At 38.7% G+C, this 19,732-nt stretch overlaps 1 protein-coding gene across 2 annotated transcripts in view; it reads left to right on the top strand.

The window, feature by feature from the left end:
• The window catches only part of Galphas (G protein alpha s subunit), a 525,522-nt gene that overhangs the window by 492,772 nt on the left and 13,018 nt on the right, over positions 1-19,732 (top strand). For both annotated transcript variants that reach the window (XM_068228382.1, XM_068228383.1), the window contains 2 exons: positions 1,980-2,178; positions 13,846-14,126. In XM_068228382.1, the coding sequence (XP_068084483.1) occupies positions 1,980-2,178; positions 13,846-13,992 (346 nt within the window). In that variant the 3' untranslated portion in view covers positions 13,993-14,126. The remainder of the gene's footprint in view (positions 1-1,979; positions 2,179-13,845; positions 14,127-19,732) is intronic.

Below are 19,732 nucleotides of genomic sequence, written 5' to 3' on the forward strand. Positions count from 1 at the left end.
GGAACTCCCACTGCTGCTGGAGGATGTGCCCTTTCACGATCGTTTGACAATGTGGTTGCAACAGGATGGAGCTCCACCACATTCGACTTTGCCCGTTCGTAAACATCTGATCAAGGAACTGCTATGGAAGTGGATAGGATGAGGAGGCCCTGTTTCTTAGCCTGCCAGATCACTGGACTTAACGTCGTTAGACTACTTATGGGGACATTTGAAGAACGTCATTTACACTCAAGCGCCGCAAAACCCGACCAGCTCCGGCAACTCATCACGGATTTTGCCACTTGTCTACAACAAACTGTTGCTTTATTCGTTTTTTATGTACAAAAGTAGTCTTCCAATTTCAATATTGCAAATACTTTCACCAATTGTCAACTTCTCACTCACAGCTCTCTCTTTCTTAGCATTAATCCCAACTTGCAGGGTCTGCTGCTTTGCTACATCTCCTCCATTTCTGTCTGTCATTGTGTCGGTGCGACGTAAAGCCCCTAGCAAAAAAAAAAGAAAAAATGTCTGTCATTGACATCTTCTGGTGTTAAGCCAACACTGTGCATGTCTGCCCTGATGTTGTCAGTCCATCTCTTTGCCGGTCTTCCTCGTTGTCTTGTTCCCTCTGGGTTGATGTGGAGCGCTGTTTTGGCAACTGAGTCGTCCTGTTTTCTCATGACGTGGCCGTACCAGCGGAGATGGGCTTCCCTCACTTTGCAATATCTTTAAAACCAACATTGTACTAGTCTTTACCATATGTTAATTTTTAAGTCTCTTCAAGGTTTTTTATGAATTAGTTTTATTTTATTCATATGTAAATCAGGTGCCTGATTTTATTTAAAGGTTAAACCCATGGCTGATGATGACTATATGTAAGACAAAACATGTACCGTTTTAATTAACATGTCAATGTAACTCAACAAAGACAAGATTTATTGTATTGATTAGGTGGTCAAAGTAATAAATTAACTTATTGTTATTATTTCAATCAAATATCATCGATACGAATCAGAAATGATATTTATCACATGTAATACAAGAAATGATTCGGAAACACTGTACTACAAAAGCAAGAATAGATTTATTGATTGAAAATGCTAATATACTGTAATGTACTACAAGCAGAGAAAGGCAGCATTGTAAGTGATGAAACATTCAATAAAGAACCAATGTGGATGCTGCTGCTTTATACCAATGTCCAAAAAATAGGATGGTACAAATAAACACTTGTAGTTCTTACTTATATAGTAGTTAACGGGCAGTTGGTGCACCATTTGCAGTCTGGAAACTTCATGCTATATTACTGATACCAGAATAAGCTTCAGAAAATCACCCTAAGAACATATGCTCAGCTTCAGAACAATTTCAGAACCTAAGAAAAATACATGTTCATAGAACACTCCTTGTGGAAGAGCATGAAACTAAACATAATGCTTGTTTGTTTCCTAGTTCAACAGCAACCACTTTGACTAACATGACTGCAAAAAATACCTCTATCTTTGTAAGAAAAGTTTTTAAAAAAAGCATCCCAAAAATGGGACAATTGCAGATAATGAATTAATGATGTACTCCCCCTTGCTTCCTCTCTTCTCACTAGTCCAGCTAGGACCGCAGGAGAAAGTTAAATATATATATGTTATCCACTTTCTTTGCCAGTCAGTGTAGTTGAGAATTCTTATTCTTATTAGTTGTAGAAACGGTAAAGTAAAAGTTTGTATTTGTTGACATACAGTATCAAGAGCAAAACTCTACAAAGCCCAAATATTTCAGTAATGTTTTCACTGCAGATAGAAATTGATTTTGGTGAGAACTGTGACTCTGCACCTCCCAGAAAGCAAAGGTGGTTGTAGTTAACATGGAGTAGATAAAATGGGTTGGAAAAGTGGAATTAAATTTGCATTGAATAAGGGGTGTGTTCTCTTAATAATTTTGCATCATTGTCTTAAGTTACGTATATCATTACAAAAATGATCATATTGAATATACTCTTTTAGGTGGCTGAGGACGATATCTGTGATCCTGTTTCTAAACAAGCAGGATCTCCTCGCCGAAAAAATTGGTGCTGGCAAGTCCCGTCTTGAGGAGTATTTTTCAGACTTCACAAGATACCAAACACCGTTGGATGCCCAGATGGAATCTGGGGACAACCCAGAAGTCATCCGTGCAAAGTATTTCATTCGGGATGAGTTCCTGGTAGGTTGTATTATGCTGTTATCATTATTATTGTTATAAGATGAATATTGTGCAGTTTTTAATTACACACCTCTCTGCTCTTCATATGTTAACTTGCATGAGGTCCTGAAAAGTGATTTGTTATTAAGTTCTGTGTACAGTACCAGGCTAACGGCCAAACCATGTTGAATAGACTGGTTCTGGTTGGCAAAAGTTAGGTTATGTGTATAACCGAAAACAGTTTTTCACACGTTATAGGCTAAATTATGTATTTAAGTAAACAAAAGTGAGCTCTGGAATCTTCATGTTCTAGGGACATGTTGTATATTAGACATGATATTGTATAGGCTTTTGGGCTTGTGCCGTGTCAAGAAAATAAGGTGAAATTCGTAACATTTCTCAGAGCATAGCTTTCTGCGAAATGTTACGAATTTCACCTTATTTTCTTGACACGGCACAAGCCCAAAAGCCTATGCAATATCATGTGTATAAGTACGGACCGTGAAAGCATTAATGGCAACCTGTTGTATATTGTTGTAGATCAGGGATGGATGGCAAACCTTTACTGACTAGCATGTTAGTTAAGGTCTTGTTTATTACTTTCTCCTGTCTAATGTGTCATCAGTTATTTTCCTTTAAAATGTTCTTGAAACCCATCTTCTGACTTTATTTAGGTATTAGATTGCATTACATATAAATCCATTCAACTGAATGTTTTCTGATTTTATTTTGCAAACATCAGTGAAAATTACAGTTTGAAAAACAGGTAAATTTTAAGATTACCGGGCGAGTTGGCCGTGCGCGTAGAGGCGCGCGGCTGTGAGCTTGCATCCGGGAGATAGTAGGTTCGAATCCCACTATCGGCAGCCCTGAAGATGGTTTTCCGTGGTTTCCCATTTTCACACCAGGCAAATGCTGGGGCTGTACCTTCATTAAGGCCAAGGCTGCTTCCTTCCCATTCCTAGCCCTTTCCTGTCCCATCATCGCCGTAAGACCTATCTGTTATTATTATCTGTGTCGGTGTGACATAAAGCAACTTGTTAAGAAAATATATATCTTTAGGTTATGTGCCCTAGTGACAAGCTTTTTTCGAGACACTTCTAGAACAGGTACTTACAAAGGTCTTCTGTTGTTCTTATAGAGCCTTCCAGGCATCTTGTAGTAATTCTATGTTGTAAGAAAGCAGAATTATCTAGAATCCTAGTCATTTATATATTATGGAGTTGACATGTAAAGAGATATAAGGGAGTTGGTATTATCATAGTTCAGCTGCTTTGATACCGCAAGATCACGGATCGGCAGTGAGTTGTTATGAGGTTGTGTTGTTGATACTGTGTCAGCAGATTAATCGTGGTTTAGTGGAGTGATGAATGGAGACAGTCAGTTGTTGATGTAGTGAGGTACCTTGGATCAGTGGTACTTTATTATATGCTTCGCATATCAGTTCTAAATTATTGTGTGTGTATATATATATATATATACAGTGTTCAAGTGTTATTTTATTTGTGTTGAGTGTAAATATATACTGTAGATGAATGTAGTTGGTGATAGTTCCATGAGAAAATTTCTGCATCAGTAATATCACTTCTCAGCCATGATTCAACTCCGATCAGAATATCTCCCAGGGGGGTGATTCTTACCTGTTCCCCTATCGGGCTTGTCCCAGGTGGTGGATAGGGAGCCCTCCGGACTTGTCGGGAGGGTCTGAGGGAAATAAAATACTCTCTTGCGGACCAAAAACAGTTATTGCCAGAAAACTTCTTGAGGCATTGTGTTTGTTACTAGCCGTTCCCTAACACACAAGGGATCATTCTGTCTCATCAACATAAAGGCTTAAGCGCCTGACCTCTTCTCGAGTCTACTTCATTAAATAACAGTACTCTCATGTATCAGTTCATCATAAATGCTAGGGAGTATCTTCCATTCTAGCGTAACATTTCGTCCTTGAGTTCCAGGTTCAAGTCGAGTGCATAATGGTGGAAAACTCTGCCAGAAATTTAGATAATCCTTCTGTTCCGATGTTGCAACAGCCTACACACAGCATAGCCCAGGTCACTGAAAAATCATGCATGTAAAATAAAATCGTACGAATCCTGACATTAAATTAACTTACATTTTTACTACCTTCCCATACATCATCTTAAAGTAGCAGAACTTTCCATTTAGAAGACACTTACGGTTCAACTGAGTACATTAACATGCATAAAGAATAAACTGGAATATTTCCGTAGTGACAAACCTACGTTATGCCTATTTCCCTAATTTCCCGTAAATCATAGCTAACAATACAATTCCCACATGCGATAGTCCTGTGGAAATTAACTAATCTCCAGAAGGGCTTACTCAATCTCTTAGCTATATTACAAGGTTGCCAGAAGGGCTTAACTAACATCTTATATAACTAAACAAACAGCTTCTGCGAAAGCATTACTATCCCTAACACATGCCATTCGCTTATCTCATGGCTGATGACCTTTCTTCTTCCTCCGTCTAGACATGGCTACTCCTTTTTAGACCATCATGATAATGTTGTTGTCCTGGGTTGATCCTCTTGGTCCCGTCTCCATGGATGGCTCCATCGTGAGGTCTCGTGCTTATCAGCTCTTGAAATCGACACCAGTCTTCATTACAATCAAATGCCTATTACTTGATAGCAATGCACTACAGATACTCCTATTCACTCTCACAGGCATAAAATCAGTTATTGGCGATCTGCAAAGCTAAGTTTCATTGTTCTCCGTCGACTGCTTAATCGCACGCGAACTTGTGTGTGGGCTAACTTCAACTGTAAGCTGAAATCAATAGCCTAATCTGTTGAACAAAATTGTTATTACCTCCTGCTCAACTACACACACATGTTAGTCTAGCGGTAACAATATTAATTGCTCGTGTCTATATCTCCAGCTATACCGCACATTGTTTTATATTTACATGGTTGCCTGTACCGCTTCTATGATGAAGTCTATGCATACAGCCTTATCTCCGGTCAAATAGGTGTACACTTGCGACCGCACTGTAAAGTGTCTGAACGTTTTCGTTCAATTAAACTGGTCTCTAAGAAGTTCATAAATCACCTATCAGCCGAATAAATACCTCCGCAACCGCACAAAGGTAAGCTGAGTCTTTGTCCTATGCAAAGTTTATGGTGCAATTACTCAAACAAATCAACATACTCACAACACGCACAGAAGTTAATCGTGTTACAGAATGAGATACCTCCCTCCAGATCACACAGTTCTTATAGGGAGCATCAAGGCACGCCACACTAGGGGACTCGCCAAGAAACACTCTTAAGATCGGTATGTGTCTACTTGACTGTTTCCCACAGTGTGCGCGCTAATGCTGTATTATAGAATTTATTACTTATTAATGACATAAGACACATCATAATATTCCAAAAATTCTGAGGATCAGTACCGTCGTTTTATCTTCTCTAAGAACCCTTAAGGAGAGTAGATATGGCTCGATTCCCTCGAAGCGACAAGCCTTTTTCTTTGCCGCATTAAGTTTCGTCATGGTGGCATTGTCGTTCCCCAGTCAAAATCCCACATATTCCTGTCCCACTCTGACAAGATCTTCTCTCTCTCACACATATGATGCTACGCCCGTTCTAGTAGACTACCGCCAAGCTCCCGCATGCAATATGGTTTAGCGCCAATAATCAGTGTCCTATTGTGCAATACAATAATTGCGTTAAATACCATCTTTCTCACCACAAACAGTATGGTTCATAACCACCCCACAATACAAGAAAAGATACGAAAAGCCATTTTTGTATTTTTTAAAAACTGGATATTTAACACCTGTAGCACAAATTTCATTCCTTATTCACTATTCATGGATCCCTTGGCCTTCATTAATAATTCTTCATGTTCTTTCCTCTGGTAATAAACATCCGGCAAGGCAAGAAATTTTCTCTGATATCCATTGCGCTCACGACAGTCGTCCTCAGCTCCCACATTGACTTCACGGCTCTCCTGCGAGACTACCTCTGACAGCTACCTCATTAGTGTCGTTGCCTGCGTCCTCGTCTCTTCCGTCGGATGTCCTCGGGCTCTTCTACTCCTACTGCATCATCTTCCTCCTCTCCATCTTCTTCTTCTTCCTCTTCTACCTCATCGTTTCCCAAATCACCATCTGCTGGAAGTTGTCCAGGCGGGTAGTATACTTTCTAAGTTGATCTAGATCAGGGATGGCGAACCTTTTCCAACTAGTGTGCCATTTTAGGTCTGGATTATTATTCTCAACTGTCTACTGTGCCACTTGTTATTTTCGTTTGTAATGGATACAACCCCCGCCCCCACTCAGCACCGCCACTATCGTCTTCCATCCCTAATTCCAAATTATGTTTCACAATATGTTATATTGTAAAATACCAAATACATGTGATTGCATGTTTCATGATCGTACTTTCCCAATACCTCAAAAATACTTAGTAGCTATGCCATTTATGTTAGGTTCATAATTTGTCTTCTCAACGTTCATTTTAGAAAATAGCTGCTTGTAGGCGTATGATGACCCAAACAAAGTAAGTAGCGCTGTAACAAGTTTCTTCATGGCCGAAAACTTTTGTGGGAGGCTGTTCCACGGTTCAAGTATTAAGTTCTACAGTTTCTGGAGAGAGTATTCACCATCAACAGCACACTCGATTTTCACTAATGCTTTATGAAATTGTACGAACTTTTCCACCCATATATGCTTTCTTAAAATTCAGTCAACTCCATTTCTAAACTATCAATATCCAACCACTAAAAAAAAAAAAAAAAACACAACTCATTTCTGCAATATGAGGTTTTGAAATAAAGTGCGATAGCTTCTCCAAATCTCGAAATTGGGATAATTTCTTGGTAACTATTTGTCTTACAAAGTTCACAACAACAGTTACTCGCTAAGAATAATTACGCGATGCTGGCAACCACATCCAAGCCAAACTTCCACTAACTCACTGATATGGGTGAGCGAATGGCTCGTCGGCGACTTCCGGACCTATCAGTGTTGTAGTGTTGCCATAATGCACGTTCGAATGGAACTAGAATTTAGATTTTCGGAATTTATTTCTTAAACCTAAAACACTATGACTATACGATGCACAAGATATGTATAGTCTATAGCACAAAGCGTACATAAATGTTATAATATGTGCAGGCGGTGTGCCACCGAAATCGTGTTCGTGTGTCACCTAATGACATGCGTGGCATAGGTTCGCCATCCCTGATCTAGATGATTACTTCTAATTAATGTATTGAATTGTTACAAGAGATTTACAGCTTCGGGACTTGTCTCATCCATTAGGTTTGGATACATTTTCTCTCGTGTTTCTTCCTCCAGTACTCGTCTATTCCTCTTGGATTCCTCTATATAGCGTCTTGGTTTTAGAACTCTTCTGTCCTCTCCGTTTTTGCACCTTCCAGGTCCTACTCTCATATATCCTGCTATGCAATACTGTTTCTGAAATAATCTTGTACACTGACTGACAGTGCAAATGCAACACCAAGAAGGAGTGGTTTGAAAGGGATGAAAGTTGGGGAAAAAACAGTGACGGCACGGACGAATAATTGATGTTTTTTTCAAACCGATATGCAGGTTACACAATGCGCACGGCATTGACTCAGTAGGATGTAGGACCACCGCGAGCGGCGATGCACGCAGAAACACGTCGAGGTACAGAGTCAATAAGAGTGCGGATGGTGTCCTGAGGGATGGTTCTCCATTCTCTGTCAACCATTTGCCACAGTTGGTCGTCCGTACGAGGCTGGGGCAGAGTTTGCAAACGGCGTCCAATGAGATCCCACACGTGTTCGATTGGTGAGAGATCCGGAGAGTACGCTGGCCACGGAAGCATCTGTACACCTCGTAGAGCCTGTTGGGAGATGCGAGCAGTGTGTGGGCGGGCATTATCCTGCTGAAACAGAGCATTGGGCAGCCCCTGAAGGTACGGGAGTGCCACCGGCCGCAGCACATGCTGCACGTAGCGGTGGGCATTTAACGTGCCTTGAATACGCACTAGAGGTGACGTGGAATCATACGCAATAGCGCCCCAAACCATGATGCCGCGTTGTCTAGCGGTAGGGCGCTCCACAGTTACTGCCGGATTTGACCTTTCTCCACGCCAACGCCACACTCGTCTGCGGTGACTATCACTGACAGAACAGAAGCGTGACTCATCGGAGAACACGACGTTCCGCCATTCCCTCATCCAAGTCGCTCTAGCCCGGCACCATGCCAGGCGTGCACGTCTATGCTGTGGAGTCAATGGTAGTCTTCTGAGCGGACGCCGGGAGTGCAGGCCTCCTTCAACCAATCGACGGGAAATTGTTCTGGTCGGTATTGGAACAGCCAGGGTGTGTTGCACATGCTGAAGAATGGCGGTTGACGTGGCGTGCGGGGCTGCCACCGCTTGGCAGCGGATGCGCTGATCCTCGCGTGCTGACGTCACTCAGGCTGCGCCTGGACCCCTCGCATGTGCCACATGTCCCTGCGCCAACCATCTTCGCCACAGGCGCTGCACCGTGGACACATCCCTATGGGTATGGGCTGCGATTTGACGAAGCGACCAACCTGCCCTTCTTAGCCCGATCACCATACCCCTCGTAAAGTCGTCTGTCTGCTGGAAAAGCCTCCGTTGACGGCGGCCTGGCATTCTTAGCTATACACGTGTCCTGTGGCACACGACAACACGTTCTACAATGACTGTCGGCTGAGAAATCACGGTACGAAGTGGGCCATTCACCAACGCCGTGTCCCATTTATCGTTCGCTACGTGACGTCAGTCTACCCTGCAATTGGCATAAAGTTCTGACCACTCCTTCTTGGTGTTGCATTTGCTCTGTCAGTCAGTGTATATGCTATGCCGACTGTACTTACAGAGAAATCGTCTATTCCGTAGTCTCCTTTTGTGACGATCCATTGGACCTCTCCTCTTTCGTTTATGATGCTGACCAATGTCTCTCTTACTCTGAGGATTCTTGTTCGATTCCCTCGTAGACGTTTCTTGATTACTGTCTGGAGTTTGTAGATTCCGGTCAGCATCCAGGTGAGTGTTGACCTCCGGCTTCGCTTCTTTCTTTCCTTCATAAAGGCCACTATCCTCATCTGTTGTCGTCACCGCATTAGTCATTTGAGATCCGCTGGCTGCCTACTTCCCCTCACTAGTTTGCGGTAGGTCTCTCAGGTCTTCTCTCTGCTCTGTTATCTGAGTGGATAGTGTCGACTCGACTCGCCTTTCCATCTCAATGGCATTCTTTAAATCTTCCTCGCTTTCCGTACAGCATATACGCATGCTCTCACTTTTCTCATGCACTTCTACCAATCTTATTTGTGTCATTTGATCATCGGGCACTAACCGATAGAGTTTAGCGTTAGTGTGCTCCTCTAGTGCTGTTGACTTCTCCTATATGCGGGTTTCTAAACCTGTTAATTGTTCAATAGTGCGGGTTTCTAAACCTGTTAATTGTTGTTTAGTTGCCGCCAACTGTTTCTTACTGACTTCCGCGACCTGTACCTGTAATTCTGCCTTTACTTGTTCAAACTGATTCTCACTAACTTCCTTCATTTGTTCTAACCGAGTCTGCCTGACTTTCGCGGCCTGCACCGTCATGTCCTCTTGGTGGAAAAATATCTAATTCCCTCGTAGGGAACTTTGAATTTCCATGTCCGCTAATTCTGCCTTCATTTGATCGAACTCCTTCATAAGCTCCCATAGTCCTTCTATAGTTAACGCCATCTTCTGCTATAACTGATACGCCAGTCCTTCTAGATGAAACTTGGGTCTACGTTAAAGCAATATCAGGACTCCGATCTCAACAAAAAAATTTACCATGCAGCTTACCCTAACTTACGTTAACCCCGAACAAAACAAAGTTAATCTACAAACAACCGATTTAAAGCTGCATTAAAATATTCACTCGTGCTTTCATCATACAGGATATAATCCATAGAAAACAACACGTTAATTTGGAAAAGATACAACATTACTCAGCCCCTAGATTGAAATTACTGAACTTGCCAGGCTTTTGCCTATCAGTGGGTTCAAATTTCGCTGCTAGAATACACAGCTAGTGTCACATATTACTCTCAATACCAACGCTTTGGGCTGTCTTACGGTATTACTTATCCAGCCACAAACCGCTAATATCAATTGCAATATCAACCTTCCCTACTGTTCGAGACTGAGGTAATCTCAAGATTACCGATATTTATCCTGAGACAAGGGAATTATAAATCAATGGCTCGTTTCGTGATTATGACTTCTGAAGGAAATCACTCTCACTACCTCATAGCTGGGAAATCCTTCTGTTGTTCCCGACATCGATTGAATGTACTTAATATTTGCCATTGCCTAATAACACAACAAAACTGAACAGATCAATTACCAAACTATTGGTTCCTCTGTTCTAATCCTCATTTATAAAAGAAAACTCACACAACGCAATTCATCAGGCCACGCGACTATTGGTCTCCAATAAATATGCCCAATAATCCACAACAGCAGCCCATTCACATTTGGGCGCCAATAAATATACCCTATAAGGGCATAAATAAGTGGGTAAGTCAAGTGGGTAAGGGGGTTCTACAACTTACCTATTATTCCTGTCCTGATTGCACCGCATAGCAGCCGGAGAACTCGTGTACGGTCCTGTGGCCTCAAATATATAACTAAAAGGATCTTAAAGATCTAAACGGACAGGAATTTGCGTTGATTTGTGAGTAAATGAGGTACAACTTGTGATATACAAATTTAATGAACGAAAGCACAAAGTGAAGAAAAAAATCTTAATATCCCAATTTACATAATGTAATGCAATAAAAATGCAAATGTGGTAACTGCCATGAGGTGTGCTTGTGCTCCATGGTAACACACTCCAACACTGACAACCCAGCAATGAACAGCCAGCTTTCTTTCATTGGAGTCTGAAGCGTACCCCACCCTTACCGACCAGACACCTACGCTTAAAGAAATAAACACAAGTCGGAGGAACCCGAGGCGTAGACCCTGACTAGGAGAGGCAGGCAACAGCTCCGAACTGGAAACAGCGCTCTCAACCCTAAAAACAAAATTAAAAAATAATAATATAAACAATATAGTGACAGGGGCAGTACTACAACTACTAGCAATAAACTTCAATTAAAATTAAAAGGAGGGTTTGTTGGCAGAGTAAAATTTAAAACAAGAAGCAGGAAAATGAAGCCAATAAGCAATACGAACCAATGGACATAAACATGAACATACCTTCTCAAATGTACGTCTCAACATCATGGCGTGAGCTCAACTTTACTGTTAATCGAACACTCAAGATATTAAAACTGGCTCGCTGTTTTAGTAATGACCTCGTTACATTAAGTATTAATACCTTTGCCGCGCAGACGGCCCAAAAGCTCGACCTTTTACAAGATTCACATTACTCATATCACACATCTTTGTAATACTTCTCACCTTCACAAGAGACGAAAGCCCACACGTCCAAAGAGATCAAAAGATCAAAGATCAAAGAGATAAAAAACAAGCCAGAGATTTAAAAAGGTATCAACATGGCTCAGAGAGCAGAATCTCTGGACAAAAGAAATAATAAACAAGGAGATTACAGGCAAGTGCGTAACTTAAATGTAAGAAGATAAACATGACTGCCTCTCAGGCAGGCAAAAGGTCCAAGGCGGAGACACGACAAAACAAATAAATCTGTACCGAGAACAAAATAGAAGGTACACAAACAGGATTAAAAATGAAAATAAAACTAATTGACAGGTCATCTTTTCACTTCGCTCAGTCACTAACACTCATTCGAACATTCACACTATGCCAATGTCGGAAAGTAATAATGCGAGTGGCCCCGCAAGTTAAAGATCATATACCAATTCAAATAATATGACTCACCTTGTCACACTTGTCTCGCATATTTCCACTAGTGTTGTACACTACTCAAGCAATTAGCACAGGGAAAACAGAGAGAATCGCGTACCAAAATCCATCAGGTCCGAGCTTCGTGTGACCCGAATGAAACTTCTAGTCGACACAAAAGTTGTACATTCATTGATGGCGAAGTACCACAAAACGCAGTATCAAAAACTGCAATCAGTTGGAGACCAAAATTCCAAACATATCATGATCATAATAACTCTCACACATCGCTTTCACGCAGCGAAGCACAAAGATGCACATCGATCACCTATCAATGACAGTAAAGAATGTCTTACAGACACTGCAATATCAAAGTTAGAAACTAAGACAGACATACCTGTTATATTCATACTTATCCTACTAAATGAATGCTAGTTAAGGCTGATTTTAAATATGTTAAATATCCATTTAAAACATAGGAAAGCTATACCAGTCCGCCTGGGCTCCATTGTTAATCAATCTTATGTAAACAAGGCAAAGATACGCCTCAAAGATATTAAACTAGTTATCTCGTAAAAGAAACGATCTTCCGTACATATTATGGAGAGTGCTGCTCTCTCTAGTGCAGCCATGGAAACGCATAAAATATTGAATCGAGGTTGACACAACTCCTTTTCATATCAAATCTTCGCATTAGAGGAACATGCTAATGAAGCATGTTTCAAGTCTTACGAATTATCCGCCTTAAAGGCACGATCTCTCCTATTGCAACAGTCATGCCTTTGGTCTGTTGAAGAAAACCATGAAGAGTAAACATTTTATCACTGATCACGTTGTTCCTGACACTGTGGGAGAGTGGTTCATCCAGCATCCTTCATTGTGGAGGGTATAGAGAACCTTGTTCAGCATGAATGGTAGGAGTGGATTATCTGTAGACTATCATCAGTTTGCTGTCATATTGATACAATGTTATCCTATTCATTTAGTGAAATTTTCTAGACACCAGTCTTAATATTTCGATTGAACAACTTTTATTAACACAAATAAGTCGTAATATCAGAAACCCAAATTTAAAGGTGTATTTGACTAATTATTTGCACCATTCATTGTAGTGAAAATTCATATGCCTAAATAAAAATAATTTCCTATAATATATGAAAACAAGAAGGATATCTTAATATCTGTAGCTTAAAATCTCAGGAATAGAACCAGCTTTTGGGTGGTTAGGTCTTGTGTGTTTGCCAAGTTTTGCCAAGACATGACATTTGGGCTCATCAGTTGGATTACATCATATCTAAATTCATCCTTGGATGGCAAGTAAAGACTAGAACTGATGGATTGCCAGTTTTAGTGGTGGAGCTCCTTTGGAGATTATTTAGCTCACAGCTCCAATGACCAATCTGGTTTAAGAATATCAGTAACTTCAACCAATCTGCAGCTGTATATTGCCACTAGTTTTCATATTTTTGCCTTCATTTTATTGCATGTTTCTATATAAATTCATTAGAATGTTACTCTGAAAGATCTACAGTAATACATTTGACTGCAAAGACTGTTTAGTTAACATGATGATGTGGCTCAAGGAGTTTAAATGCAAAAATAAAACAGTATATTTCTGTGCTGAAAGTTTTCTTCTCTGTATAGATTATATAAATACTTACATATTTTATTTTGTTTATATTTATGCATTTTAATTATCACTACTTATTTAATTTTGTAGTTATTCACTAAAGAGTCAAAATCAATAAAACTTGAGATCCAGTATACTAAGGGGTATTACTGCAGAAAATTATTTTTCTGAAATGTTGTGTTCTTACTTCTACATTAAAACAACATTTTATATTCTATTTTAGCGCATCAGCACTGCGAGTGGGGATGGGAAGCACTATTGTTACCCACACTTCACATGTGCCGTTGACACTGAGAACATTAGGCGTGTGTTCAACGACTGCCGCGACATCATCCAGCGTATGCATCTACGCCAGTATGAGCTGTTGTGATGTCTATGCGCCTGTACATACGCTCGTTCACTGATCAGAGTTGCCATGTGGCAACTGATCGCCCGCCCGATAGTCATTGCCATCACTCCTCCTGTAACCAGCATGTAGCAGCCATGGGTCATCTTCCAGTTTGGGTAATCATTTGCCATAATTATATCATGTTGAAGATATTAATTATAAAGATTTATATGACAGAGATATTTGATCTCTTTACAATTTCTTTTATCTTTCTTCTCTATCCTTCTTTCTTTTTTCTTTCATTCTGTCTTTCCTTATCTTTCTTTCCTTTTTCTTCAGATTTTTCCTTTCTCCTTCTTTCAAAAAGCAGAAGTAATTTAATTAATTGAACTGGTCAAATAAGGATTTTAATTATAAATGTTGATTGAATATTTAATTAAATCACTGTATTTGTGATAATGAGCAGTGTACATGCAGAAACATCTTTGTCATTGATGAGGTGTGTAATATTTTATTCTTCTTACGTTAAAACATGACAGTGATGAATTATTGATCTGCATAGGATTTGTTCATTATTTTGATGATGAAGTATTGGAGTCACTGGAGCAAAGTCGTTATTGCCATTTGTATATGCAGTGAGATGGAGGGTGTAGGGTTGGCAGTTGTGCCAGCTACAAGTGCTGTCGGACAGTATCATACCAACACGATTAGTGTTGGGAGAAATTGGTTGAAAAATGCATCTTACCATCAAATTAGTTATGAATTGTTCATAATCCTAAAGCATTTATTTACTGATAGTTCATTGTAACAAAGCTTTAAAAACACCCAGAAGATGATAGTGGAATGCATTCCACTCGTGCACAATTATATAGATCAGTGGAAGTCAGATTGGATTATTTGAGAGGTTCTTCATTTATGTACATAGATATGAGAAGTTAAAAACCTCTTAAAATGGTTGTTTTGGGAATATATAACTTGAACAAGACTATCCTACCAGAAAATACAATAAATGGAAGACTAAATTTCATGTTTGAAGGGAAAAGGAAAGTAAGGGAAGGAGTCCTTTTTACATGTGGAAGAAAGAAAAGAAATTATCTGACAGTTATGTCATCAAATTACAAAACAATAATGCCATTGCAGTATGCACTGTTGGAGTTATAATCTGACAAGAAACGACCAAAAATTAGTCACTTAAGAACAAAATACTAATAATGAAAATGTGTTTATTTTTATTCCCCTTTTTATTAATAGCCTAAATTGTTTGTGTTCTCTAACGAGTCATCTTTATTTCTGTAGAAGATCACAGATATAAGTATAAGAAACTGTTGTGTTATAAATGATTAAGCAACCACATATACAATTTATCAAGTTATTTCTTGGGCTTGCCATTTGTAGTTTGTGAAATTCTTATTGCATATTGCTCGTGCAGGCTGTTTCTGTTAATATTAATCTTTTGTTGTTTTGTATTCAGATTTTTTTCACTTCCTGGATCTGTAGCATATTTTGAAATAAAGATGACTTAGTTTTAATATTTGAAAATTGGGTTTATTAATGATCTGATTGACTCTTGCAGCAAGCACAAATGAATACATTGTTTCTTGTTCATGGTTGACATTTTAAAATGATAGTTCTATTATTGGTAATGTTTTATGCTTGTAGATCATTTTTACATGGTATTTTAAGTTGTTGACATATATTTTAATTGTCAGAATTACCACCATTCATTTATCAGAGATGTTATTTATCAGAATATTTATTATTGTTGTTTTATGAAGTAAAGTTTACCAGAAAATTTGATATGAGAATCACACACTGTATTTGGAAAATATTATGCCAGTTGAGTTTTGTTTTTTATTTCATTTGTATTTTATTTTTGTTTAATTTATTAAATTTTATTACATGTATGTTGAACTATTATAAGCTTATGTGGCAGTATAGTCTCTTTGAAGAACATGTTAAAGTTGCATGCATATTAATTTGAGGGCATGAGAATTGCAACAGATTGTGTTAGCTTCAGGTAAATCTTATCTTAATATTCTTTTCTACTCAGAATACGTCTTCATAAAGAAACTCACTGGAGCTCTGATAGTGGTTTGCTTTCTTAATTTTTATTGTACATCTGTCATCTTGAAATATTTTTCCGTCCATGAATATCATGAAACTGCTTACATTCATGCCACAATGAAGGAAAAGGCTTAGCTTATATTATGTGAAATAAAGCAGGCATGAATATAATTTCACATATTTTGTTTCTTGTATATATTCAGTAAACCATGATCAGACCAAAGAGAAACAAATAGAAGTGGAACATTAACTTTTTGAAACACTTAAGAAATTTAGTAGACCTGAATTGCTATAGATCTCAATAAATTAGTGATGCAAGCATGGACATTATTACAGTCCAGAGGATTAATCCAGAGGAATGGCATTTGTACTTATCCCAAAAATAATCCATCGTTTAGGCTAGCAAATGTACAGTTTGGCCTTCACAGCACGTTTTACTCTATTTTCTGATTAGCATTCAATTCTTAGCAGGGGAAAAAAAAAAAAAAAAAAACCTCTCTCTCTCTCTCCAAACTGCTGTATAATATTGAATTTCATTGCAGACATGATCATTGGGATGATTGTAAACCTTGACCCCCTGTGGGTGGTGGATGCAGACGAAGAATATGACCTGCCTGTCATAAGAGGCAGCTCAAAGCGGCGACCAAGGGATGATTGTATTAGAACTATGAAACTACTTGTGATTAGTACCATCACGCGGGGAACACCATGGGTCACCTTTACTTCCGAGTAGTACCACTATGTTAGGTACACAATAGGTTTGTGATTAGTAGCAACAGAAGGTGAGTCTGTGTGGGTTTTCCAATACCCGTGATTAGTACCATTGTGGTCCGGGCGTTGCCTGTGATTAGTACCACTATATCAGCAACACCGTGGGTCTGCGTTGCCTGTGATTGGTATCCACTATATGAGGAACACCACGGGAATACTGGCGCTCATGAGGAACACCCTGGGTTTGCATTACCTATGAGTGGCACCATTATGTGAGAAACAACATAGGTCTGCGTTACCTGTGCGAAGTACAATACTTGTGAGTAGTACCATAATGTGTGGAACACCTTGAGTCTACGCTACTTTTGATTAGTACCACAACATGACAAATACCATGGTTCTACTTTACTAGCGATAAGTACCATTATGAGGGGCTGTTGACCAGGATTTTGGACCCCATTAGACAACAAGCATCCGCGATACAGGATTGTGCTTTAGAAGCAGTCCCTTGGTCAGTAATACTATTGTTTATGATAATTTCTGGGTCGAATCCACTGATTGTTTTAAATTCATATCTCTCCATTCATTCTTCATCATCATGGTTTTTTTTTATTCTGGTCAGTGGATGATTTTGAACTTTTAAATTGTCATTACATTTCATCTCATTTCGTACCATTAGGGGACTATGACCTAGCTGTTAGGCTCCTTTAAACAACAAGCATCATCATCATCATCATCATTTAAATCTTGAAACACATTGACGTAGTAATTATTGTTGCAGAAGATTCGTGTACGTACTGCCCAACAAGTTGGTGTATTTCAGGATTTTGAATGATTTATTTACTTATTTCAAATCAACGTTGAATTTTTGACCTTTACATATGTATAAGTGATAATTACTGTGACCCACTGTGATGTATTTTTTGACCAGGCTTTGTGTACGACATTGTGTCGGAAATGTTTCCAAGAAGGTACAATATCTGTATTATTTTTGTATCATATTCCCTGTGGATGTTCTGCCTTGTTAGGAAGTTCTTAGTATCATATATGGTATATGCGAATACTCTACACATATACTATATTTGGTGCATGCGTTATTTGAAATAAAGTTTTTGAAGTACCACTTGGCCTCTCGTAGTATATCCCGTTATACTGTAGTATTGCCTTGTCCTGGTCTGTGTGGCATCGGTAGTGCTTTAGAAGTGAAGTGTGGCTCACATAATAAGTATGGTTACAAGATCTTGTAATTGTGTGTTCAAGGCTAAAGGAAAGCTTAGTGTTATTGAAGATGCAGAGAGCAGTGGAAACTGCAGTACATTGTCAGAGGAAGTTGTTCTTGTGACTGGTGAATTTAAAATTTCTTTTTTTTTTTTTTTAAAGTGACTTTAAAAATTAAACTGTAATCGCTAGGCATTTCATACAACACATTCCTATACAGCTAATACCAGACAGCACGCTCATTACAACACATAGGCAAAACTAGGTAAGTAAACAGCATGACAGTACTGATTGAGCTGATTGCCTAACCAACAATATGTGAACATTATGATTTATTTCTTAAAACAAATGTATATTTTATTCTGTTTTGGAGTACATCATTATGTAGGATTTATTTCTTGTAAATAACGCACCAATTAAAGCCACTTCTTTTCGTCTTTTTATGTCTCTCCTAAAAGTAGGGTGCACAGATTATTCACGTCTATACAGTAATTTGTTATATCCATTGCCACGTGCCAACTCATTTTTATATTTTTGATTGTTTTTGCTGTTAATCATGAACTGATTACAGTTTTGCCTGTAGATGATGTCCTTACCAGTGATAGCAATACTATTCATACATTGCTCTAATATCAGCTTAGTTCTGTCAAGTTTTGTTATAGAAATGTGAAAAATAACCTATACTGGTACTAGAAGCAGCTCTCCCAACATGCAGACATAGAAATACTGACCATACAGTATTTCTGAAATCAATAACTGGATCATTTTGTATAAAACTAGTACTTCATTATATTTTTCGGTTTGTGGCAAATATGAGACATACTGCATTGTAACCTAATTCTATGCAGTATACTAGTAATACCTCCTCTTTCATTGAACATTTTCTCATTCATTTTTAATCCCCCAAAATCTTCTTGTCTGGCAATTAGTAAGTTAACAAATGAATAAGAAATTAATGCACATCTTCAAAATGTCCGTGGTTCACTAAATTCTGTGTTGAAACCGTTGTGCAACAGATAAAAAGTGTGGCACCTAGCCACTCCATATTAACAAGTTTCATTGTAATATATACATCATAGTGGATTGTGATTTTTCTACTACTGTTATTGAAGTGTAATAACCTAACAAAATTTAAGCAGAGAGCTATATTTTGAAAATAACATTGTTACAGTTGTTGTTGTTGTTGTATTCAAGAATACTTCAATGTAAATTTTTTGTTTATCACATAACTAAAGTAAACTCCCTCTTATTCGGCCACCTCAGGACCAACCCTAGGCTAGACTAGAAAATAGCTGGATTAACTGACAATACGCTATAAATACTGATATTTAGCCTAAATGAAATACAGTATCATTAACTGTAAGATAGTATTTACTAAGTGTACTCGCCCAAAATGAGTTAATATCTCCATGCTGTATTCCTGTTTCACTCACCTCACTCACAAAATATTATTACAAAAACTTTGTATTTAATTGGTAAAAATAACATAACACTTCGTATAAAAATCACATACACTGTTGTAGCATTGTAAACAAAAACAAATCAAACTACTATATACAGTAGTGCTGTGATTTAAACTCTGCAGAACTCAAAAATATAAAAACAAAAAAATCAGTTTTTTTGGGGGGGGGGGGGGTTTCAAGTGCTTTTATTGGAAGCAAAATGATTCCACTTCTTTATAAACATTTTATCAATTGCTGTTGCTTCTGTCTGCTGCTTGATGTAAGTCACTGCCAATTGTAAAGCTACTTTTCCCTCAGCATGGCTCATTTTTCCATCTTCACTTTCT

This window comes from Anabrus simplex, chromosome 6 (genome assembly GCF_040414725.1).
Source record: "Anabrus simplex isolate iqAnaSimp1 chromosome 6, ASM4041472v1, whole genome shotgun sequence".
Classification (NCBI taxonomy): domain Eukaryota; kingdom Metazoa; phylum Arthropoda; class Insecta; order Orthoptera; family Tettigoniidae; genus Anabrus; species Anabrus simplex.